This window comes from Ahaetulla prasina, chromosome 2, assembly GCF_028640845.1.
Source record: "Ahaetulla prasina isolate Xishuangbanna chromosome 2, ASM2864084v1, whole genome shotgun sequence".
Classification (NCBI taxonomy): Eukaryota; Metazoa; Chordata; class Lepidosauria; order Squamata; family Colubridae; genus Ahaetulla; species Ahaetulla prasina.
In genome coordinates this window covers 17794152-17820152 of record NC_080540.1, presented here as the reverse complement: position 1 = coordinate 17820152, position 26001 = coordinate 17794152, and the positions used below count along the sequence as shown (strand labels likewise).

At 42.7% G+C, this 26001-nt stretch overlaps 1 protein-coding gene across 1 annotated transcript; it reads right to left on the bottom strand.

Annotated features, from left to right (window-relative positions):
* Window positions 1–4461: 4461 nt before the first annotated feature.
* LOC131190397 (acetylcholinesterase-like) lies at window positions 4462–14256 on the bottom strand. Its single transcript, XM_058167716.1, has 2 exons — window positions 14135–14256; window positions 4462–6010 (listed from the first exon to the last, which is right to left on the bottom strand). Exon 2 carries the CDS (start codon window positions 5983–5985, stop codon window positions 4462–4464), a length of 1524 nt encoding a protein of 507 aa, XP_058023699.1. The 5' UTR covers window positions 5986–6010; window positions 14135–14256.
* Between the last annotated feature and the right edge of the window lie 11745 nt (window positions 14257–26001).

The window sequence follows — 26001 nt, the reverse complement described above, 5'->3', positions numbered from 1 at the left end:
CATATGGTAACAGCAGGCGGTCTCGTAAGTACCGGGTCCTAAGCCATGGGCGCTTTAAAGGTGGTAACCAGGATCTTGAAGCGCACCGAAAGACCACAGAAAGCCAGTGCAACCTACGGAGCAGAGGTGTTACGTGGGAGCCCCGGGCGGCTCCCATTACCACTCGCGCAGCTGCATTCTGGACTAACTGCAGCCTCCGGGTGCACCTCAAGGGCAGCCCCATGTAGAGAGCATTGCAATAATCCAGCCGAGACGTAACCAGAGCGTGAGTGACCGTGCATAAGGCATCCCGGTCAAGGAAGGGCGCAACTGGCGAACCAAGCGAACTTGGTAAAGCCCTCCTGGTGACGGCTGCCAGATGTTCCTCAAAGGACAGCCGCCATCCAGGAGGACGCCCAAGTTGCGAACCACCTCCTTTGGGGCCACTAACTGCTTCAACAGTCAGCTGCGGATGCAGCTGACTGTACCGGGGTGCCAGAATCCACAGCCACTCCGTCTTGGAGGGATTGAGCTTGAGTCTGTTTCTCCCCATCCAGACCCGTCGGCTTCCAGGCACGGGACAGCACTTCGACCGCTTCGTTGGGGTGGTCCGGGGTGGAAAAGTACAGCTGAGTGTCATCAGCGTACAGATGATAACTCACCCCGAACCCACTGATGACCTCGCCCAGCGGCTTCATGTAGATGTTGAACAGGGTAGGCGAGAGAATCAACCCCTGGGGTACCCCACAAGTGAGGCCCCTCGAGGACGACCTCTGCCCCCCTGTCAACACCGACTGCGACCGGTCAGAGAGATAGGAGGAGAACCACCGATAAACGGTGCCTCCCACTCCCAATCCCTCCAACCGGCGCAGCAGGATACCATGGTCGATGGTATCAAAAGCCGCTGAAAGATCTAATAGGACCAAGGCAGAGGAACAGCCCCTGTCCCTGGCCCTCCAGAGGTCATCCACCAACGCGACCAAAGCCGTCTCTGTGCTATAACTGGGCCGGAAGCCGGACTGGAACGGGTCTAGATAGACAGCTTCCTCCAGGTGCTGGGAAGCTGCCATGCAACCATTTCTACAACCTTCGCTAAAAAGCGAAGGTTGGAGACTGGACGATAATTTCCCAAAATAGCTGGGTCCAGGGAAGGCTTCTTCAGGAGAGGTCTCACCACCGCCTCCTTCAAGGCGGCGGGGAAAACCCCTTCAGCTAAAGAAGCATTTATAATCCCCTGGAACCAGCCTCGTGTCACTTCCTGAGCAGCCAGTACTAACCAGGAAGGACACGGGTCCAGTAAACACGTGGTCGCATGCAACCTCCCCAGCAACCTGTCCACGTCCTCGGGAGCCACAGAATCAAACTCATCCCATTTGTTGTACTGACATTCATAAACTTCATCATGTATTCTTATCTCTTCTAGCCATTCTCTGGAATTCTGCATTCAACTAGCCTGTCTTTCTCATGATGTGCTCTGCATATGTTAAATAGGCAGTTTAATACAGCCTTGAAGGACTCCTTTCCCAATTTTGAACCAATCAGTGGTTCTGTGTCCAGTTCTCACTGTTGCTTCTTGACCCGCATACAGGTTTCTCAAGAGACAAATGAGATGGTCTGATACTCCCATCTCTTTAAGAGCTTGCCACAATTTGTTGTGATCCACACAATCAAAGGCTTTAGCATAGTCAATGAAGCAGAAGTAGATGTTTTCTGGAACTTCGTAGCTTTCTCCATGATCCAGCGTATGTTGGCAATTTGAACTCTAGTTCAAATGAATCTGCCTCTTCAAAATCCTGCCTGTACTTCCGGTAGTTCTCGATCCACATACTGGTGGAGCCTAGCTTGTAGGATTTTAAGCATAACCTTACTAGCATGTGAAATGAGTGCAATGGTGCAATAGTTTGAACATTCTTTGGCATTGCATTTCTTTAGAATTAGAATGTAAACTGACCTTTTCCAATCCTGTGGCCACTGTTGTGTTTTCCAAATTTGTTGGCAAACTGAGTGTAGCACTTTTACTGCATCGTCTTTTAAGATTTTTTTTTTAATTTTATTTTGTTTTATTGAATAGAAAGTGCCATGTCAGGATAACAATGCAAATAAGCACAACCAGAGACAGATCAATGATAAATAACATACATGCTAATAACTATAACTGTACTATGTTAACAGTAATTGCAGCAATACAACAAAAAAACAAAAAAGAAAAGGAAATAAAAGAAAACTTCAGCTAAGTTTCTACTTACACTAGCTTATTTACAAATTTGTTCATATTATATCCATTGTTTTATACATCTTTGTTGTACTGACATTCATAAACTTCATCATGTATTCTTATCTCTTCTAGCCATTCTCTGGAATTCTGCATTCAACTGGGTGTATCTTTCTCTTCCTCCCTTGCCTTTTGCTTCCCTTCTTTCTTTAGCTTCCTCAGATAACCATTTTGCTTTCTTGCATTCCTTTTTCTTTGGGATGGTTTTAGTTGCTACCTCTTATACAATGTTAAGAACCTCTGTCCATAGTTCTTCAGGCACTTTGTCTATCAGATCTAATTCCTCAAATCTATTTGTCATCTCTACTGTATATTCATCAGGGATACGATATAGTTCATACATGAGTGGCCGAGTGCTTTTCCCTACTTTCTTCAATTTAAGTCTAAATTTTGCAACGAGAAGCTCATGGACTGAGCCACAGTCAGCTCCTGGTCTTGTTTTTACTGACTGTATTGATGTGCCCTGCTTCATTTTGTACTCCAAGGCCAAACTTGCCTTAATTAGTTAGAATAAGATAATTTTATTTATTTTTGTTTATTATATGTATCTCACCTTTATTATTTTTACAAATAACCCAAGGTGGAGAACATACCCCACATTCCTTCCTCCTCCTATTTCTCCCAAATTAACAACCCTGTGAGGTGAGTTGGGCCGAGAGAGAGTGATTAGTCTAGCACCTTAGATGGGTTTTTGAGATTAAGGCACCAGACTAAATGTTATCAGACTGTGAGTTCTAATTCTACCCTTCTGGCTTTCATGGCTTAGGTAGGATTAGAACTCACAGTCTCTTGATATCTAGCCTGGTGCCTTAATCTTAACCTTAAAAGTCCACCTAAGGTGCTCTGCATTCCTCTTATACTAAACATGGAGGGGTTTGTGGAATCAAAATGCAGGACCCAAAGCAAGTAATCAAGGCTCGCTGCAGTATTTACTGTTAACAGTGTGTACTGGAGAAATTCCCTTGAGAAAATCGTGGGAGGAACTCTTGCAGAGAAAAGGATGCTGTCAGGCTTGTCCCAGATTGGATGATTAGGAAAGAAAGACCCTCAAATCCATTTGTAGCAAAAGGTATACTTTTACTAAACTCAACTGGTTACAGCGCAAGAAAAGCTGGATCTGACTATTCCTGCGCAAAGCCTGCCTTTTCCCCTTCTTCCAGGTCCTCCCATCTTGATCAGGTTTAAGACTCCAATAATATTAGGAGTTTTGGTAACAGCTTTAAGGTTTGGTGCTGCTTTGGTGGAGTTTCACATTCCATTCTCATGCTCATGTTGTTGGATCAGCCAGCCTGTTCCAGACTGACACCTCTGGTTTCTATCATCCTGTCATATTCCTTCCCTACAACCTCATTCTCCCCCTCCCCGCATTTTATGGCAAGAGGCCAGCAAAGCAAAGTAGGCTGAAGCCATTATTTATTTATTTGTTTGTTTGTTTGTCTGTTTGTCAAACATGTACAAGACAACAAGTATAGGTATGAACATAAACAAGAACAAAGGGAGTAAATACAGATAAATAGGGACAGTAAGACAGGGACAGTAGGCACACTGGTGCGCTTATGCACACACCCCTTTACGGATCTCTTAAGAATGGGGTGAGATCCATGGTAGACAGTCTGAGGTTGAAGCTGTGAGGGTTTGAGGCTGTAACAACGGAGTTGAGTTGAGCATTCCAGGCGTTGACCACTCTGTTGCTGAAGTTGGAGCGGTTTATCTTGAGTTTGTCTCGATTGTTTGGACATGTGGCTCAAGCTGAAGAAGTCATTGACAGGCAAGACATTCTAGCAGACAATTTTGTGTACTGTGCTTAGATCGGACCGCAGACGGCGCAGTTCCAGATTGTCCAAGCCCAAAACTTCAAGCCTAAAGGCATAGGGAATTCTATTGTGAGTAGAGTACATTATGATGGCAGACCTGACACTCATATTTACAGTATACATTTCAAAATGGAGGGGGATTTATGTGCATGCATAAACATTGGTAATTAATAACCTAACTGATCTCAAGTTACTTCCTGCCCTTCTGTTATCTAGAGGGGACAATGGTCTTAGTTAGAAGAAATATTTGCATCTTGAGATTCAGGGGTGCCTATGGGAAAGTTCTGATAACGTTTATCACTGGGCTACAAGGACACATTCCCAGTGTCTCCATCTGTCTATTAAATAGTCCCATTCATCTGAAAACTGATTTCCCCCACAGGCTGAATTTCACTCTCATGCTTTATCTTTTGCAACACTGCGTAATCTTCTCTGTAAATTACTCTTGGTGGCTCCTTCCTTCCTTCCTTCCCTGTGCCCAAGATCTGTGTATGTTTGATTGAAAGGCAGTGCTGATTTAAGGGTTCCAAAAACAAAAGGAACATCAGCACCGTGAGATGCCCCAATCCATTCAGGCCAGACTGACCATGAAGGGCGATGTGTGAATAAATAGGCATATACAGGACTCCCAGCTTTCCTGATATTTGCTGCAGCTTCCCTCATTGGGCATGAATAGATCCGATCTGTATAGAAGTGGGACATAGCAGAGCGGTATTTCGCTGGGCCGTGATTTCCTTCACTGTACTTCAGTGCAATAGTCCGAATAAAATCTTCAGTTGCATTTGGCACCAATTGCTGTATCCCTTTCAGAAGCTGCTCCTGATTGATGAGATTGTCGGTGATGTTAGGGAAAGTAGTGTGGACATATGTGGCTGCTTCATCAGAGGTTTCACCTATGAGGAGAGGTTTGACCTGAATTTGCCTCTCCTCCATGAGCTTTCCTGGATCACCAAGCAAAAAGTCCCCATCTATGATTGGCCTGAAGGGAAAATCCGCAAGGAGGCCTTTGAAGGACATAGCTATTTCATGCCGAATAAGTTCAGAAACATTTTTTGTTTGCAGACAATGCACTATGCTGATATTATTGTCCTCAGAGCAGCCTAGCAAATGAACAAATTCCAGAGATAACCGTCTGGCTTCCTCAGGAGACCTCAAAGCCCAATAGGCATTGGCTGTTCCGCTTTGGATCACTGCTTGGGCAAAAAGATCCTGGCTTTTTGGTGCGAGAAGATGGAGATTCACACAAGATCCTGCAGCACTGTGGCCCAAAATGGTCACCCGAGAAGGATCTCCCCCAAAGGCAGCTGCATTCTCTTTTATCCACTTCACGGCCAGCTGTTGGTCCCATAACCCTAGGTTCCCTGGAGCAGCTGGTGGCAAGTACAGAAAGCCCAGGGCTCCCAAGCGATAATTGATGGTGACCACAATGACATTCTCAGTGGCAGCCAAATGTGTCCCATTGAACACGTCCACAGAAGATGTGCCGAATGCATATCCCCCTCCGTGTATCCAGACCAAAACAGGGACTGGTGAAGAAGGTTGTGGATGTGGCACCCAGATGTTGAGGGAAAGGCAATCTTCTGACAATGGTGTTTTAGGAGACCATATATCTGCTTCAGGGACGTCCCGGAAAATAAATTGAGGACAGGAATTGCCAAAACTGGTGGCTTCCAATGTTTGACTCCATGGCTGATGTGGAAGAGGTTTCTGGAAACGCAACTTCCCCAGGGGAGGCTCAGCATAAGGAATGCCTAGATAGGCTGTCACAGATCCAAGGTCAGCCAGAAACTGCTTGCCCTTAATAGGGCCACTTCTGGTTATGACCACTGTGTCTCCCTTAGACGCAGAACTGGAGGCTAATGGGAAAGGAAGGAGGAGGAGGAGGCAGCTCAAGAGAGATGGGCACAGCAGACAAGGCATTGCAATAGTAGGACAGTCGGTGGACCTGGAAAAAGTTACAACCAATATGATATTATTCCAATACTCTATAAGCCTACCTTATGCCAATTCTTGCTTACTTTTTTGTGATGGTGGGGTCCCTTTTTGCTGAGGACACCAATGGTGAGCAGGGAATGACTTAGTCAACTTTGCCCTTCTCCATGATGTATCTCCAACATTCCAGAAGAACCACTTAGAACTCTTGATTACTGATCCCTTTGCTCAGCGAAAGGAGAGTTTTACACAGAATTGCTAGTAGATTTTCTCCAGGGTTCCCAATACAGTGTTGTTATATATTATCTGTGTTCAAACTTTCTAACTTACTCCAGAATCCTTTTCTGGAACTTGGTGCACTAAGCCCTATCTTGTAAATTATGGTTAAGATATAACTGAAATAAATAGCAATGTAAAATCACCCCAAATCAACATTTTTATTGTTCCGATCTTGTTTTAAATCCACTGACCATGTCAAGCCAGACAGGTCACTGAAACCTAGGATTAGGAAGGTAAGGTAAGAAGGTAAACATACATCTTTTGGGTATGTTGTACAATCAAACTCCTTAGAAAAACCAGTTATGCTAAGAATGGCAAAAAGCAAAATTTTATAGCATCAGAAAAAAAAAATGGAGAGAGCTAATCTATAAAAGGCTCTAAATCAGTGTTTCTCAACCTTAGCAACTTTAAGATGTGTGGATTTCAGGTCCCAGAATTTTAGAAATTAAAGTCCACACATCTTAAGGTGGCCAAGGTTGAGAAATAGTGTTACAAAAAGTCAGGCACAACTGAAAAAAATAAAGAGTATGCTTTCAACTTCTCCTCTGAACTCAGTAACTCAGGTTTTTTAATCACCGTGGGATCTCCTATTTTCTTTGACACAAAGGCTAGCCTCAGAAATATTTTTTAGAACAGCTACATTCCCCTAACCCAGAGGTGCCCAGTCCCTGAGCCGTGGCCCACTACCAGGCCTTGAGCCTTTTGGAACTGGGCCACGGAGGTGGCAGGTGAGTGTGTGAGCATGCACGCATCCCCACTCATACGAGCAGCATGCGTGTGTGCTCACCGCACATACAGATTGTTCCCTTCTACCCAGTGGTGGGATTCAGCCGGTTCGCACCACTTCAGGAGAACCGGTTATTAACTTTCTGAGCAGTTTGGTGAACTGATTGTTGGAAGAAATCATTAGGGCAGAGAACCGGTCGTTAAATTATTTGAATCCCACCACTGCTTCTACCCCCACCCCCATCCCAGCGGTCCACAGCCGAAAAAGTTGGGGAATTCTGTCCTAACCTTAATATTTTCCCATCCACACATATTTTCCTCAGCAGGCGCTGTAGGCTGCCTGACAAACATTTCTTTTATTTTATATACAAACAAATACATAATACAGCAGTCATTCCTTCCATGTGACATCTCGGTGTTTTCTTCATATCTTCCTCTTTTTGTTGTTTCTTCTGTCTTCATTCACATTTAATCTACTACAACATTTCTCCAAAAATACACTATTCTAATTATATCATTCTCTTACATAACTATTCATTTGTTTATCTATGTCTCTTTTCCAGCTAATGGTAAAACTGATCCCATATCTTAAAATATTCTGAATCTTCTCTTTCTTTAATTATCAAAGTTAATCTATTCATTTCTGCACATTCTAAGATTTTTTTAATTACTTCTTCTTCTAAAGGTATTTCTTCTACTTTTCAATTTTGCACAAAAACAATCCTTGCAGCTGTTATACCATGTATAATCAAATAAATATTTTCTTCACTATTTTTTTCTGGGAGGATACCCAATAGAAAGAGCTCCAGTTTTAAATCAATATGTTGTTGTATCATTTCTACTAACCATGTCTTAATTTTATTCCAATAGTTTTTAGCTTCTGGGCATGTCCACCATATATGATAGTAAGATCCTGGTAACTTATGACATTTCCAACATTTAGCTGATTTATCTTTAAACATTTTTGCCAGTTTCTCAGGGGACATATGCCATCTTCAAAATATTTTATATTGATTTTCTTTATATGCTGTGGACATTGTTAATTTGTAATTCCTTTCCCATAACTGTTGCCATTTTTCTAGATCAACTGAATATCAAAAATTCTTTGCCCAGGCTATTGTTTCCTTTACTTGTTCTTCCTCTAGTTCAATTCCCAGGAAAAAGTTATAATTTTTTAAAAATTAATATATCCTGCCTGACAAACATTTCTGTAGGCTTTCTAAAGAAGGCCTAACATTATTTGTCCTCGAGGAGCAAGACTGATTCCAAAACTGAACAAATTGTCAGCTGTACAGGCAGCAATATTAGAGCAAAGCAAAGTAGAAATAATACCTCCCGTGATGTATCCAGTACAATTGCACAAGTGCTTTAGGAAATGCAATTCTATCAGCATCTACCTAGCAGATTATCCCATTGATTTTTAATGGGTCTTATTGCAGGATAAAGATGGTGGAAATTTGCAAACACATATCTGAACCTGGACAAAATGGCAGCCCAGTATGGGCTTTCTCTTCACTGCTCTTCTTTTCCACTCTTGTTCTCTGTGTCTCAAACTCTATCAGGCATTTCCTATTATGGCTGAAGAAATTGTTGTCTCTTTATGTATGTTTAGCCTGGAATAGAACTAACTAGCCTAAATAGAGTTAACTAGCCCGAAAAAAACATGAAATTCGAGTCCCTTTCCTAAAAATCATCTTCTAATTCTCTGAAAAAAACCTGTTCTTTAAAAATTCTGCAGACTTACTCACTTGTCAGATTTAACGGCACTATTTGTTATTTGGAAAGCAGCTTCAGAGATGACCAGGCTGTGTCCTGCTCACAAAAAAACTGATCACAAAAAGAGCAACTTTATCTATTGCAGGAAGGTGCATTGACCAACTGGATTCTGCCCATAAAGGGGGAGGAAGCTGCAAGTATTGGCAAAAGGCTCCAATATCAAAGACATGGAAAAACAGAGAACTTCCTTCAAATGGGGTGAGAGAACTCTAGAGCAAAGGACAGTCTCTATCTCTGGTAGGCAGCCTTGAAAAGAGCCATTACAACATCTGTCCAGATTTCAAAGCAACTAAAGAACCTGAAAGCAAATAACAAATACCTGTGGTGACCCTAAATGGGATGACTCTAAAAATGTAGGACAGACAGCATCACCACCAGATAGATTTGCAGTTGGCTGACCAAGTGCACTCAGCAGGTATCATGAACAATTGTGGGAGCTAGGTATGTCTAGTGGCTAGCCTATTAAAAAGAAGGATTAGAGGAGACATGATAGCTGTCTTCCAATACTTGAGAAGCTGTCACAAAAAAAGGGGGATTGACTCATTCTCTAGGGCACCAGAGGGCAAGAGAAGAAGTAAAAAGGGGAAGCTTTTTGAATAGAATAGAATAGAATAGAATAGAATAGAATAGAATAGAATAGAATAGAATAAACAGAGTTGGAAGGGACCTTGGAGGTCTTCTAATCCAACCCACTGTGTCAGCCCTGAAGCCCTTTTGGGAGCATCTTCAGGGCTGCCACAGCAAGGCTGGTTGGAGCTGTGGGAACGTGAGGGGGGAGATAGAGATAGCTGGGGAAATATGTATGTATTTGTATATATATATGTATGTAACCAAACTAACATTCTTTCCTGTGGGAGCCAAGGACGTCTTCACCAGGTGTTTGGAAGGCGTGGACTGAAGTGGGGACCGCGGTCTGTTTGGACCATGTGATGGACATGTGACCTGGGGCCAAGAACTTTGGATTTTGATTTGGGTGGGGAAAACCTCGGGCCCTTCAGAGTTGGGTTTTCCCCAGATGTGCCAATACCACATTCCTAATAAATTCTTACTTTGAGAAACCTCCAGGCCTCAGAGTTTTGATTGCATTGGGTTTGTTACTTGGAACCCTGACACTCTGCTCAGGCAGGAAACTCTGTACCAATTCAGACAGATGGTTGTCCAATCTCTTCTTAAAAACTTCCAGTGTTGAAGCATTCACAACACCTGGAGGCAAGTTGTTCCACTGATTAATTGTTCTGTCAGGACATTCAGTTCTAGGTTGCCTGGTAGTCCTCAATTTACAACTACAACTGAGATCAGAATTGCAGTTGTGAGTTGTTGTGGTCATTAAGTGAGACGCCCATGTGACTGATTTGCTCAACAATCACATTCCTAAAAGTCTATGGAGATTCCCAGTCATCCAGCTCATGGTTGTCCCAAAGGGGCCTTTTCAGGAGGCAACTGGACTTTCTTGTTTCTTCTTTGAAGACATTTTGCTTCTCATTCAACAAGCTTCTTCAGCAATTTTCCATTCCCCACCATCCACTCCGAGCTGAAGAAGCTTCATTGGATGAGAAGCAAAACGTCTTCAAAAAAAAAAACACAAGAAAATCCAGTTGCCTCCTGAAAAAGCACCTTTGGGACAATCTCATTCCTAGTGTTTGTAAGTGAGCATGCAAGAGATGCCTCAGAGGGTGGGGCAGGCCCTGGGAGGCCCAGCGCAGATTAAGCATGAGCTGGAAAGGTGTTGCAATGCAGTACATTGTGTCAGGGTTCCAAGGAACACCCCCAACGAAATAAAGCTCTGAGATTTGAGGTTCCTCAAAGTTTCAATTTATTAGAGATGTCATGTTGGCAAGCTGGGAAATCCCGAAACTGAAAGCTTCCAGGTTTTCCACACTCAGTTGACAGTTCACAGCCCTGCCCCACACCCACAAGTTCATCACATTGTCCAATCAACTCTTCCCACTCAATTGGATACAATTTTCAGGCAGTCTCCATCAGACGCAGGATGTCCTTGAATATGGAATGTTGTTATGACTAACTTTCTACCGCTCCAACAACAACCCACTCTCAACTTCCCCAGCTAAAATATGTGGCAGTTAAGAAGCAAAAAAGAAAATTGTCTTCCAAAACTGACACATAGTTTAAGCCGCCCCAGTCTGGCCTTGCAGTGCGGCACTTTCAGTGGAAGCCCTGGGCTTAGCCCTGAAGAAGAAGCCTGGAGCCTTCAGCAGTCTCAGTCAGCTGCCATCATCCAGGCCTCAATGTCAGCCCTAGTGCCACCATTGCTTCTAAGGAGCGCTGCCTGATTTTACACATCTGCCTATTTTTCTCCTATCGAGGCCACCAAGCAGAACAGTCCATGGCCTTAGGGCAGTGTTTCTCAATTGTGGCAACTTGAGGATGTGTGGACTTCAATTCCCAGAATTCCCCAGGCAGCTGGCCTCAACCTGCTGACACTACCCAGGCCCCGACATTAGTCCTAGCATCACCATTGCCACTCAGAAATGCCGGCTCGCATTTTTCTCCAAGGCGTCTGACCACTGGGGAATAGCGTGATTGCCCTCATCACCCAGCATTCCCAAGAATATGCCACACATAGTTTACCTTCAGGTGTTTTTCTCCTACTGTTGAGAGGCTCACATGGCCTATCCAATGCAACTCCCGGTTGCACCAGGCCTTCTTTGCCAAAGCCGCCTTGGAGCCAATTCCAACAGGGCTTTGAAAGTCTTCTAAAACATCAGATAGGCCTGCATGGGCATCTCAATAGCAGGAGCAAACTGCCTGGAGTGTCCAGCAGATCTTGGGGGAGGGCTGGGCAGGGGGGACAATCACATAATTTTCCAAAGCTCATGTGCCTTGAGGAAGGGCATAATTGCTTCCGCTTTATACTGCCTACCTTCAAGGGCCCAACATTTTATCACACAATGGCAGGGTTGCTGCAAAATTGTAGCTCTGGGCAGAATAACAGTTGGAAGGGACCTTAGAGGTCTTCTAGTCCAACCCCCTGCTCAAAAAAGGAAATCCTATAACATTTCAGACAAATGGTTGTCCAATCTCGTCTTAAAAACCTCCATTGTTGGAGCACCCACAACTTCTGGAGCAAGTCATTCCATTGATTCATTATTCTAACTGTTAGGAAATGTCTCCTTAGTTTTAAGTAGTAAACTTCCTTTGACCATCACCTTCATAATTTCAAATGATTGCTGAGTAAGTGGTGGTTCAGGGAGGTCATATGTGCCACCAAAGACTTTGTGACAAACCTAACTTACTAGTTTTTAGTATGCTCTTCTCTTATTTCTACAAATATGGGAAATGTATCAAGGCAAATTGATTGTAACCCATCTCATTAATTTGAATTTGACCATTTGATTAAATGGCAAGTGATTTTTAAATGATAAAAGGTTATGAAATCTTGAAATCTAATCATGGAATAATAATAATACACCAGTGATTTCACATTGTGGTGGAATAATAATAATAATAATAATAATAATAATAATAATAATAATAATAATAATAATAATAATAATAATATCATCAGAGTTGGAAGGGACCTTGGAGGTCTTCTAGTCCAACCCCCTGCCCAGGCAGGAAACCCTACATCACTTCAGACAAATGGCTATCCAACATCTTCTTAAAAATTTCCAGTGTTGGAGCATTTACAACTTCTGCAGGCAAGTTGTTCCACTGATTAATTGTTCTAACTGTCAGGAAATTTCTCCTTAGTTCTAAGTTGCTTCTGTCCTTGATTAGTTCCCACCCATTGCTTCTTGTTCTACCCTCAGGTGCTTTGGAGAATAGTTTGACTCCCTCTTCTTTGTGGCAACCCCTGAGATATTGGAACACTGCTATCATGTCTCCCCTAGTCCTTCTTTTTATTAAACTAGGCATACCGAGTTCCTGCAACCGTTCTTCATATGTTTTAGCCTCCAGTCCCCTAATCATCTTCGTTGCTCTTTTCTGCACTTTTTCTAGAATCTCCACATCCTTTTTACATCGTGGCGACCAAAACTGAATGCAGTATTCCAAGTGTGGCCTTACCAAGGCATTATAAAGTGGTACTAACACTTCACGTGATCTTTATTCTATCCCTCTGTTTATGCAACCCAGAACTGTGTTGGCTTTTTTGGCAGCTGCTTCACACAGATATGCTGGCTCATATCTAAATGGTTGTCCACTAGGACTCCAAGAACCCTCTAACAGTTACTACTATTGAGCAAGGTACCACATATCCGGTACCTGTGCATTTTGTTTTTTTTGGCCTAAATGTAGAACCTTACATCATCATCATCATCATCATCATCATCATCATTATTATTATTATTATTATTATTACAATGCTTCAAAATGCAACAAGTGAAGAATGGTTAACAGCTGGCTGGACATACTCGATAATGAAAGATCCAAAAAAGGGTACAGAACCAAGCAACTATCGCCCAATTAATTGTCTGCCAACAACATTCAAACTTTTTACAAGAGTACTGGCAAATTCAGTATTCAATCATCTGATGGAAAACAGTTTGTACCCAGTAGAACAAAAAGGAAATTACTTTTTTCACCACTTAATGAAAAGTGTTTTCACTATGGATGAAACATGTAACAGTGATACCCATTGTCATCTGGGCACTTGGTACCATGTCCAAGAATTTTACAAAACACATCAAGAAATTGCAGCTTCCTGCAATAACACCAGCAGAACTGCAAGAAAACTGCGCTACTCGGAACATCATATTAATCTGTATTTATATGTATTTTAACTGCCTGTGAACCGCCCTGAGTCCTTAGGGAGATAGGGCGGTATATAAATTTGAAAAATAAATAAATAAATAAATAAATAAATATATTTTAAGAAAATACTTGGTTGATACCTAGGATGCTGGCAGCAACCCGTATCAACCATTAGCACCAGTCAATCGTATTTGTGACACATTTTTAAATGTTCAGTTGACTTGAGTTTCATGTTTAATGAATAAAAGAGATGGTGATAATAATAATAATAATAATAATAATAATAATAATAATAATAATAATAATAATAATAATAATAATAATAATAATAATAGACAAATTCACCATCAGTCAATTGCAAAAGGCAGCTTCACTCGGAGCAGCTGACATCCTGTGACGATACCTCTAACATCATAAAACATCAGTATCTGCCTATCCCAGGTCCTTAGGAAGGATTTGATAAGTTGACAAAAATCCCAAATCCAGTCTGAACATCTGGCTAACTGTGCGATGAACCAGTAATAAAAAGTGTCTAATCCAGCCTAAACATTCACCTGACTATGCTTCGAGCCATAATATATTAAATAATACATTCCATTCAAACATAATTGAGTTAGTGAGTCTTAGGGTAAAAGGTACTTACAGACTGTAGACTGTCAATGGCAATGCTTGGAAGAAGATTTACTGATGCTATGACATTAGCAGCTACGTAAAGTGCTCAAAACACTGTGATTCACAAGTCAAGAGGATGCATTGGAGAATGCTTTTATACTCTAACCTTCCCGCCTACACTTTTATCCTCCCCGCCCATTCTAATTATACTTAAAACAAGGAACAAGGAAATCAATTATTTTGCATTTACACCCACGAGGAAATCACATGAAAAGAACATATCTAATGGTGGAATTCAAATAATTTAGCAACCGGTTCTCTGCCCTAATGACCAGCTGGGTAGGCGTGGCTTGGTGGTCATGTGACCGTGTGGGTGTGGCCAACTCAACATCACTCACGTCGATGGGTGCTTTGCCTTAGCTGTTACAATGTAATAAGGGTTAACCAGAGAGGCAGTTTCTGTAAGCAGGACAATAAAGGTTAGGCTAGAAACAACACCAGAATGTTTCCTTCCTGCTTTCTTTACAGGATTAGCCCTGTAAAGGGGGGAAAAAAAACAACCGGTTCTCTGAACTGCTTAGAAAGGTAGCAACCGGTTCTCTCGAATAGGTGCGAACTAGCTGAATCCCACCACTGAACATATCAGTTCTGAGAGTTATTCAGGAATTTTAGATGCTGCTTATACATCTGGAAAGGGACATAGTGGCTCAGTGGCTAAGACACTGAGCTTGTCGATTGAAAGGTCAGCAGTTCACCTGTTCGAATCCCTAGTGCTGTATAATGGGGTGAGCTCCCGTTATTTGTCCCAGCTTCTGCCAACCTAGCAGTTCAAAAGCACTTAAAAAATGCAGGTAGAAAAATAGGGACCACCTTCGGTGGGAAGGTAAAAGTGTTCCGTGCACCTTTGGCATTTAGTCATGCCAGCCACATGACCAGGAAGACATTTTCGGACAGCACTGGCTCTTCAGCTTTGAAATAGAATGAGCATCGCCCCCTAGAGTCGGGAACAACTAGCACATATGTGCGAAGGGAACCTTTACCTTTTTTTATACATCAGACCTAATTGTAAAATGAAAATAAGTTTCAGTTGACTATCCTGTCATTTCACATCCAAATTCCTCTTCCAATAATCAAAATAGTGATTAAAATCAAAAAGATTGAGCAAGCTGACAAGGAATTTTTGGAGTTAAAAGTCCACACATTTTAAAGTTGCCAAGGTTGAAAAACACTGATCTATAGGAACCTTTCGCAATATTTTTATCCTGGATGAACCCTTATAATAAATTTCAAGTCTTGAGGAACCCCTGCATAAAGATCACAAAAATATAAAAACATTGCACATATAGATTTCACAGAAGATAATGTTGAAAAAGCTCTTCGCAAACTGAATCCATCCCTATCTATTGGACCAGATGGACTATGTGCATACTTCTTAAAAAAGCTTTCCACTAATATAGCAGAACTCCTAAGCATAATTTTTGAAAAAGCTTTCACGACCAGTTCCCTTCCCAAACTTCATATCCAAAAAGCTTCTTCAGCTCTGACTGGATGGTGGGGAAAGGAAGGATTTATATTCCTTGCAGACAGCTGGTCCTTTGCATTCTTTTAGAGAGTCATTCAGGTCACCTGGAGGTTTATCTGTATACTCAGGGTCACCTGAGTCTGCGATCCTTTACAGCATCCTCATGGTCACATGATCAGTATTCAGATGCTTGGCAATTGACATATATTTAAGAGGATTGTAAGCAACCTGGGGCCACATGATCACATTTGCGACCTTCCCAGCCAGCTTCCAACAAAAAAAGTCAATGGGGGGGAGAGGAGCGGCATTTGCTTAATGACCACATGATTCCCTTAGCTGCAGTGATTTGCTTAACAACCATGGCAAAAAGGTTGTAAAATTAGGCACGACTCACTTAACAGCTGCCTTGCTTTACAGTGGAAATTCTGGTCCCAGTTGTGATCCTAAATCAAGGATTATCTGTAGATAAAATCTTGTCTCCTCTAATAATTTGGAATCCAGAGGCAAAGCCACTTTCTCCTATCTTCCTTGGGAAATCCAAATTCTTGTAAATATGGAAATGGTTGAAGGAAGAGAAAAAGCTCTTTTTTTGTTTCCCACACCATGGCTAATTAAGCTGACAAGGTGTGTCTAACAATTATTATTATTATTATTATTATTACTATCATCATCATCATCACACAGGGAATTTCCCAACAGGAATCTGTAGATTAATTTACACTTTCTACAGTGTAGAAAGGAGTGTTGCAGGAAGGAGTATCTACACTCTAGTCAGCAAAAGCTGTTGATGCTTTGGTATTGACCTCCTCCTTCCTGTTCTTCTCATAGGTGCCCAAACCACAGAGTCAAAATGCTCCTGGTCTCTCATATTCAGAACCTGCTGTTTCTTCTTTGCCCTTCTCAACTTACACAGAACCTCTTCCTGGGAAATCAAATGGCTCTGGGACCTGCTTGGCTGGTTCAGATGTACTTTTGCAATTTAGGCATTTAATGTTCCCAAATGTTTTCTATTTATTTATTTTATTTATTTAATCAAATTTATATACCGCCCTATCTCCCGAGGGACTCAGGGCGGTTAACAGCCACGTAAAATATACATAAATACAAGTTAAAACCCCAATTAAAAAACTTATTACATACGGCCGAATATTAAAACCCCAATAGAATAATAAAAACCCCATTAAAACCAAATTTAAAAATTTAAAATCCTAGTCCAGTCCTGCGCAAATGAAAAGATGTGTCTTAAGCTCGCAGCGAAAGGTTCGAAGGTCAGGAAGTTGACGAAGTCCTGGGGGAAGTTCGTTCCAGAGGGCGGGAGCCCCCACAGAAAAGGCCCTTCTTCTGGGCGTCGCCAGCCGGCAGTGCCTGGCTGACGGTACCCTGAGGAGTGCCTCTTTGTGAGAGTGTACGGGTCGGTGGGAGGCAATCGGTGGCAGAAGACGGTCCCGTAAGTATCCCGGCCCAATGCCATGAAGCGCTTTAAAGATAATTACCAAAACCTTGAAGCGCACCCGAAAGGCCACAGGTAGCCAGTGCAGTCTGCGCAGGAGAGGTGTCACATGGGAGCCACGAGGGGCTCCCTCTATCACCCGCGCAGCTGCATTCTGGACAACTGGAGCCTCCGGGTGCTCTTCAAGGGGAGCCCCATGTAGAGAGCATTGCAGTAATCAAGACAAGATGTCACAAGGGCATGAGTGACCGTGCATAGGGCATCCCGGTCTAGAAAGGGGCGCAACTGGCGGACCAGGCGGACCTGGTAAAAAGCTCTCCTGGAGACAGCCGTCAAGTGGTCTTCAAAAGACAGCCGACCATCCAGGAGAATGCCCAAGTTGTGCACCCTCTCCATTGGGGCCAATGACTCGCCCCCAACAGTCAGCCGCAGTTGCAGCTGACTGTACCGGGGTGCCGGCATCCACAGCCACTCTGTCTTGGAGGGATTGAGCTTGAGCCTGTTTCTCCCCATCCAGACCCGTACGGCTTCCAGACACTATATGAATGTAAGAAAGAAAATAGCTTTTCATGCTATATATTCTTCTTCCAAGCATATAATTCATTGGTACCAAACCTGATGCCATCCATCAAGACAGTTTGAAAAAAGGCCAGACACATTCATGGGCATAAATAAAGCTTCTGTATTTATTTATTTATCAAATTTAGAATTCGCCCATCTCCCTCACAGCTCTGTATTCAAAACTTAGGAGGAAGTAGGAAGAAGGAAATGGAATGATAGGATCTACTTCCAGAGCTGGGTTTCAGCAGGTTCTGACCAGTTCTGGAGAACCGGTAGCGGAAATTTTAAGTAGTTCAGAGAACCGGTAGTAAAAATTCTGACTGGCCCCGCCACCATCTATTCTCTGCCTCCCGAGTCCCAGCTGATCAGGAGGAAATGGGGATTTTGCAGTAACCTTCCCCTGGAGTGGCGAGGTAATGGAGATTTTACAGTATCCTTCCCCTGCCATGCCCAAGCCATGCCACACCCACCAAGCCACACCCACAGAACTGGTAATAAAAAAATTTGAAACCCGCCACTGTCTCCTTCCATAGAACACTGAACTCAGCCCATATAATGTTGAAAATATCTGTCATCAACTTGCAATTCAGCCTTCATTTTCAAGTACTCAAAGATGAACTTGAACTGTGAACCCTGGGAGCAATAGAGCAGGTCCATGACCTTAAATTCTCGACTGGAAAAAGTATCTGCGTGGTTTCTGTGGGAAGTCAACTATGGACTAATTCAGCAATGGAGCACCATTTTCTAACAAGGGTCAAACAGAAGAAAGTAGGCAGCAACCACATCAATTAGGTGGTGGAGTTAAGAGATGAGTGGTACATAGATATATATGAGAAGTCAAGATGAAATATCTCAGTTCTAAGAGATTAATACTTTGCAGGGGGGCTTGCAAATCTTTCTCAGCTGAAGGCTGCATTTGACCTTTGAGAGGAATGTAGGGCAGAGGAAGATAAAAGAGTGTAGGTGGAGTCCAAACCAACAGCATGTTTTAATTCACACTGAAACACTTACATTAAGCTCATATTTTTTTCCTGTAATTCTGCTAGGAAGTAGAGAGTTATCTCAAGACACCTCAAGGAAGATTCCAGTGGTACCCAGAAGAATTCATTATGCCGTCACATGCTCATCGGCAATGGAATCCTGAGGCAGGAACAGTCCCATGGCCACAGATTGGACTGATTCTTTCTATCACTGCTTTGTCACAAGGGAAGAAGCAGCAGCCACTTCCCAACTAGTCACCTGACCTCTTCTTCAAGGTCAGATGGTGGTGAATTCCTGGGGTTATATGCATTGTAGCAGGCTGAGAAGACGAACCAGATCAGAGTTGGGTTTCAGCAGGTTCTGACCAGTTCAGGAGAACCGGTAGTGGAAATTTTGAGTAGTTCAGAGAACCGGTAGTAAAAATTCTGACTGGCCCCACCCCCATCTATTCTTTGCCTCCCGAGTCCCAGCTGATCGGGAGGAAATGGGGATTTTGCAGTAAGCTTCCCTTGGATTGGGGTGGGAATGGAGATTTTACAGTATCCTTCCCCTGCCACATCCACCAAGCCATGCCATGCCATGCCATGCCACGCCCACCAAGCCACACCCACAGAACCGGTAGTAAAAAAAAAATTGAAACCCACCACTGAACCAGATAGAAAGATCAGGAATGGATGGATCTCTGCCGGAATAAGGCTGAAAGCATCTAATTATCTCGTGACCATCCTCAGATCAGAACTGGCCTACAGAATCCCAGTTGTCTATAATTGATTATTATTAAGGGAAATCTTTACTGGTATGAAAATTGGTTTTGTCAATGCATTAAATCCTAATGATTTTAGAAATGACCTCTAGTACTTTGCATACATTTAACTAAAGTATTTATTTTGACTAAAGCAGTGTTTTATGGTACTGGGTTAAATTTATACTTACACAATACTTTCTGGTGAGAATTATTTAATTTATTTATTTATTAGATTTGTTTGGCGCCCATCTCACTTTGAGGGGAGATTTTGAATCTCTTTTCCCCTGTTTATTAAGCTGCATAAAGGATTTCAGGACTGATAATAGCAGGCAGCATTTGCAATCTTCAATAATCAGGTTTGCTCAGGAAGGGCAGGATAGTTACCATGATACGCAAACATTGACAATAAAGGAGAACTCAGGCAGCAAATAAAAATTAAATGCCATGTAGGCTGCCAGATGTAGAAAGTAAAGGAGGATCTAATTCCCCTTCCAATGAGTTTACGTTTCGATGTGTGGCACATAGAGGTCTGGAAGAAGGGTGAGGCAAATATTAATGCAAATACAGATCCAGAAACGAACAAGCTGCAACAATACTTTCTTCCAAAGAATTTTGCAACGAAAGCAAGAGAGAACTTGCATTTAGAGTGAAGCAGGCAGAAATGGTGTCATCTTTAATACAAATCTCTGTGTGTGTGTGTGTGTGTGTGTGTGTGTGTGTGTGTGTAGGTCTTTGGTTATTCGAGCTTTCTCTCGCGTAAAATTGGAAGTCTTGGCGACGTTTCAACGAACTCTCATTCGTCATCTTCAGGCTGGTGTTTACAGCTTCGTGCTTCTAGGAGCAATGCTCCTAGAAGCACGAAGCACGAAGCACTTTGCTCACATAAGAACAAAGCCAAAGCCTTAAGATAATGAGTGAGATCTCATCTAAACGTTGCCTAAATATTTCCAATCTTACACAGGAAAAGACCCGAACATATCAAAACCTGTATATATATATGTGTGTGTGTGTGTGTGTGTGTGTATGTGTGTGTGTGTAGGTCTTGGCGTATTTGGGTCTTTTCCCATGTAAGTTTGAAAATATCTAGGCGATGTTTCGATGAGGTCCCACTCATCATCTTCAGGCTGGTACTTTTGGCTTTGTGCTTGTGCGAGCAAAGTGTGGTTGGAGCTGCCGTCTCTCTATAAATACTGATGGGGAGGTGTGGAGTGCTGGCTTTGTTGCTTTAAGCCGGTTGGTTGGCTGTGTTGTTACATCTTGATTGGTTGGTGGAGTTATGTTTGCAGATTGGTCAGCTGTTTCGTAGCATCCTGTGTGGGTGTGGTCTTAGCTGTGTGCCCATTAGTCTTAACGACCTGGGTAATGGACTGTGCTGCAACATCTCAGGAGAGCTCAGGATGTTGCAGCACAACCCATTACCCAGGTCATTAAGACTAATGGGCACACAGCTAGGACCTACATACCTATACCTGTGAAAACCTACGAAAACACACACACACACACACACACACACACACACACACGAGTCCCTCAGAGCTCTCTACTCTCTTCACTTCTTTCTAACGTTTACATGAAACCATGTAAAACTGCGGAAGGAGTGAAGTGATTTACTGGAGTGATTTTGCTGGATCAGGAGTTGCCAGCTATTTTCTGGGTTCAACTCCAGGTGCTACATTTCAATGATTCCATAGATGTGTGTCTGTGCAGTCACCAGTTATCCTCAGTTTGAGGCATCCCCATCTGACCATGTGACTAAAAAGTGAGCAAGCAAGAAAGGAAGCTAGAGGATTCTGCGGTCAAATGAGGCTCCCACATCATTGGCAATGCAGAAGGTTCGGAAGACCAGGTCATTCTCCCCGGTAAATAATTCTTAATCTCTTTCAAGATTTAAAGGACACTGTATTTTGCTCAGAAAATAATAACTGATCTATGGAACAAGTCTTTCAGCGCAATTCTGATGAGATATTAATATTATGCACCAGATATAGTACCCGGAGTTTAGCTTATCTTGAATGTTCTTATATCTTCAGCTTCCTGGCTCTGAAAGCAGCATCAGTGATAATTGCTCTGGTGATTCTAGAATATTTTATTCAAGCATTCCTGATTATCAGAACTGTTAACAATAAATCACACCTTGGGTCCTTGGAGATTATACTGCACTCCATGTGGGATATTTGAAATTTTCAACTGGAGCAATTGATTTAAAGCAAACATCTGGAAAGCATTTTGTGGAAGAAAGCTACCGTATTTTTCGGAATATAAGATGTACCAGAATATAAGAACCACCTTAGTTTTGGGGGAGGAAAATGGGGGAGCGGGAAATTCTGCCTATCAGGTATTCATCTGGCTAATCCTTAGCCTGGTCAGCTTCAACACATTAGTTCGCTTGCTGCTTTTGAGGTTGGGGATGGTTGGGGTTATGTGTTCTGTCCCCTGTCGCCTCCGTCCGAGCGATGACTTAATTAGCCGGCACTATCAGCTCTGGCAGCAAAATAGCGAGCGTCTGCCAAGTGTCTCTGTTATCTCCCTCGATGCCAATGCGTCACCCAGGAACAGACTTCAGCTCTTAGTTAATCAATTGATTTGCCTGCTACGAAGAGGCACAGCAGCTCTTGCTGCCTTTATATCCTGTGGGGTGGGGCTCCATGACTCAGCACTTCCTAGGCCTGCCCCACTCTTGTTTCTGTTATTCCCGCCTCTCCTGCCTATGAAACCTAGGGTCCAGCCAGGCCTGATTGCCATCAGCTGGGTCTGGAGGCGTGGCCTGGGGGGGAAGAGTCAGGGGACAGAGGCCTCGTTATCTCTTCCACCTGGCCTGCCTCTGGCTCCTGGAGCTGAGCCAGGGAAGCCGGTGCTCCCGAGGTAAGTCCTGATGGCCCTTCCCCCTCACTTTCCAAGTCACTTTCTGGCAGGAGGCCCGGCTCAGGGGGCGCAGACACAACACTATGCTTCTAAAGCACAGCTGATCTTCGGAGGGAGCGCCAGTGACTAAAGCAGGCAAAGTGGGGAAGAGGTAAGAGAAGGCAGCAGCAGTTATGGGTAGCCATTTTGGGCACCGCGCGTCTGGAGTTTGGAGGCTGAAAACACAACATGCAGGGCCCCAAAATACAAGCTATTGTCAGTGGCAATTTCTGCAGCCAGGAAGAGGATGTGTGGAGGCCGAAGGGTAGGGGCCAGTGGGTAGGCAGGGCTACATTCAGAGTATAAGATGCACCCAAATTTTCAGCCTCTTTTAGGAGGGAAACAAGTGCATCTTGTACTCTGAAAAAATGAAATAGTGCATAATGGCAAGCTCTAGTCATGAAATCCTATTTTGATGCCATGTCCATTCTGGTCTTTCCATGCTTTCCAACATCTTTCCACAATTCATGGCATCCAGTAGTTTTCCCAGAATATTTATGTGGCTCAAACAGTGGGGCTATAATTGAATTCCTCTATAAACTCCGAAAACCCCAATTCCTGCTCATCCATTGGCACTTTTATGTTTGGGAAAGTTTTTGTATACTATTCATAGTATGTGCATGCTAGCTGGCTGAGTTAGTTCACCTTGAAGGCAGATATAAATATCCTACCTGTCAGCCCTGGAGTCATTTTGATTGGCATCTTCAGGGTTGCCATAGCTGTGGCTGGGAGACCTGTGGGAACAGGCTGGGGGAGATAGAGATAACGAGAGCTTTGTAACAGAAATAAGATTCTTTCTTATTTTTGTTACAAACATTTTTGTTTCCTCTGAGAGCCAAGAATGTTCCCACCAGGTGTGAAGAGGCAGGGAGTGAGTTTGGATGAACTTTGAATTGTGATCTGATTGAGCCACGTGATGGTCTGAAGAGGTTTTTTACTAGAGAGAAACCCGGGGGATTTTAGATTCGGTTTTCCCCAGATGTGCCAATATGACATGCCTAATAAATCTGTGCTTTGAGGAAGATGTCTGCAGTGTTGGTTCCATTGTGGGTGTTACTTGGATACCACCCCTTTCCCAAAATGCCCCAATTCCAGGAAGGATTTCAACATCACAAATTAATTTCATCAGATTATATAATATGATAATCAATCATTACATAATGGCCAATTTGCACAGCTAATCTTCCCTTCATGGAGAAGAGATTTCATTAAAATGAAAGTTGCAATCATATCACTGCTGTCCTAGATGGGCAAAAACAATTACAGGGTGGTCCTCAACTTACAACAGTTTGTTTAGTGACCATTCAAAGTTACAACGCCACTGAAAAAAATGACTTATGACCATTTTTCATACTTAAGACCGTTGAAGCATCAGGTGATAAAAATTCAGATGCCTGGCAACTGGTTCCTATTTATGACGATCGCAGTGTCCCAGGATAATGTAATCCTCTTTTGTGACCTTCTGACAAGCAAAGTCAATGGGGAAGCCAGATTCCCTTAACAACCTTGTTACTAAGTTAAGAACTTCTGTGATTCACTTTTAAACAACTGTGGCAAGAAAGGTCCTAAAATGGGGCAAAACTCATTTAACAACAGTCTTGCTTAGCAACAGAAATTTTTGGCTCAATTGGGGTCGTAAACTGAGGACTACCTCTACTGCAGTCACAGTGAGGGGAAACTCTACTGCACTGAAATGACAGAAAATATTTTGTTACTAACACGCCTACCAATTTTATTCTTACGTAAACAAAAATGTGGTAATTTTCGCTGCAGTGAAATTGCCCACAAATATGGAGTTCACACTGAAAGCTTTTCGATCATTCATTAATAACTGAGACAGTTCCATTTGCAGTGAAGAGACCAAGAGAGCACCGCCATTCGGCCCAGCTGCCTGCTGCCAAAATGATCAGCGCCGAGCTGTGAACCATTGGAGCCCGCCACTCAGGCCTCTAGTTGAGTGCCACCTTTCAGCCTGTCTGGCTGCTGCCCAGCTGATCAACCTGGCACTCTGGTGTTTTCAAATTCCACTGCTCCTCCTACATTAATTTCCAATTAATTTAATTAATGTAATTTAATTTAAATTTTAATGTAATGTAATTTAAATTGTAATCTAACCCCTCACATCCTGGACATAAACTCTTTCAACTCCTACCCTCAAAACGACGCTATAGAGCCCTGCACACCAGAACAACTAAACACAAGAACAGTTTTTCCCCGAACGCCATCACTCTGCTAAACAAACAATTCCCTCAACACTGTCAAACTATTTACTAAGTCTGCACTACTATTAATCTTCTCATCGTTCCCATCACCCATCTCCTTCCACTTACGACTGTATGACTGTAACTTTGTTGCTTGTAGCCTTACGATTTATATTGATCAGTGGTGGGTTTCAAATTTTTTTACTACCAGTTCTGTGGGTGTGGCTTGGTGGGCGTGGCAGGGGAAGGATAGCATAAAATCTCCATTTCCTCCCCAATCCAGGGGAAAGTTACTGCAAAATCCCCATATCCTCCTGATCAGCTGGGACTTGGGAGGCAGAGAATAGATGGGGGCGGGACCAGTCAGAATTTTTACTACTGGTTCTCCGAACTACTCAAAATTTCTGCTACCGGTTCTCTAGAACTGATCAGAACTTGCTGAAATCCATCTCTGATATTGATATTGTTTCCTGATTCCTTATTTGTAGCCTATGACTATCATTAAGTGTTGTATCATTAAGTGTTAAATTTGTACCCTATGACTATCATTAAGTGTTGTACCTTATGATTCTTGATGAATGTATCTTTTCTTTTATGTACACTGAGAGCATATGCACCAAGACAAATTCCTTGTGTGTCCAACCACACTTGGCCAATAAAAAAATTCTATTCTATTCTATTCTAATTACATGAAGACATTTGTAATTGGTGGATTGGGAAAATACTCTGGACGTAATTTACTTGGTCAGTAAAGCATTTGATAAAGTAGACAGCCTTCATCTAGGTAAGACTGAAAAATGTGGGATAGACAGCATCACCACCAGATAGATTCGTAACTGGCTGACCAATCATACTCAACACACAGTCCTCAATGGAACTATATTTACATGGAGGGAAGCGTGAAGTGGGTTATTCCAAAGGTTTGCAAAGATCACTGCTGCAAATCATCAGTATTTCTTCTGCAAAAGGTGCTATTGCAGGTAGTCCTCAACTTACAACAGTTCGTTTACTGAATGTTCAAAGTTACAACAGCACTGAAAAATGTGATTTATGACTGTTTTTCATAGTTGCAACCTTTGCAGTATCCCCATGATCATGCGATCAAAATTCAGGTGTTTGATAACTGGTTCATATTTATGACCGTTGCTGTGTCCCAAGGTCATATGATCACTTTTTGTGAACTTCTGATAGGCAAAGTCAATAAGGAAGCCAGATTCACTTAACAACCAAGTTACTAACTTATCAACTACAATGATTCACTTAGCAACTGAGACAAGAAAAGTCATAAAATGGGGCAAAATTCACTTAACAATGTCTCACTTAATAACAGAAATTTTAAGCTCGATTATGGTCATAAGTCAAGGACTAGTTTGGCAGATGGAATCTCAACAGGCTCAAGGTTGACTCAGCCTTCCATCCTTCTGAGGTTAGTACAATGAGGAGCCAGATTGTTGAGGGAAATATGCTGACTCTGTAATTCGCTTAGAGAGGGTTGTAAAGCACTATGAAGCGGTATATAAATCCAAGTGCTATTGCT

Bases quoted from the DNA above. Each gene is read 5' to 3' on its own strand.
- LOC131190397 (XM_058167716.1), bottom strand. From the start codon at position 5,985: ATGCCTTGTCTGCTGTGCCCATCTCTCTTGAGCTGCCTCCTCCTCCTC.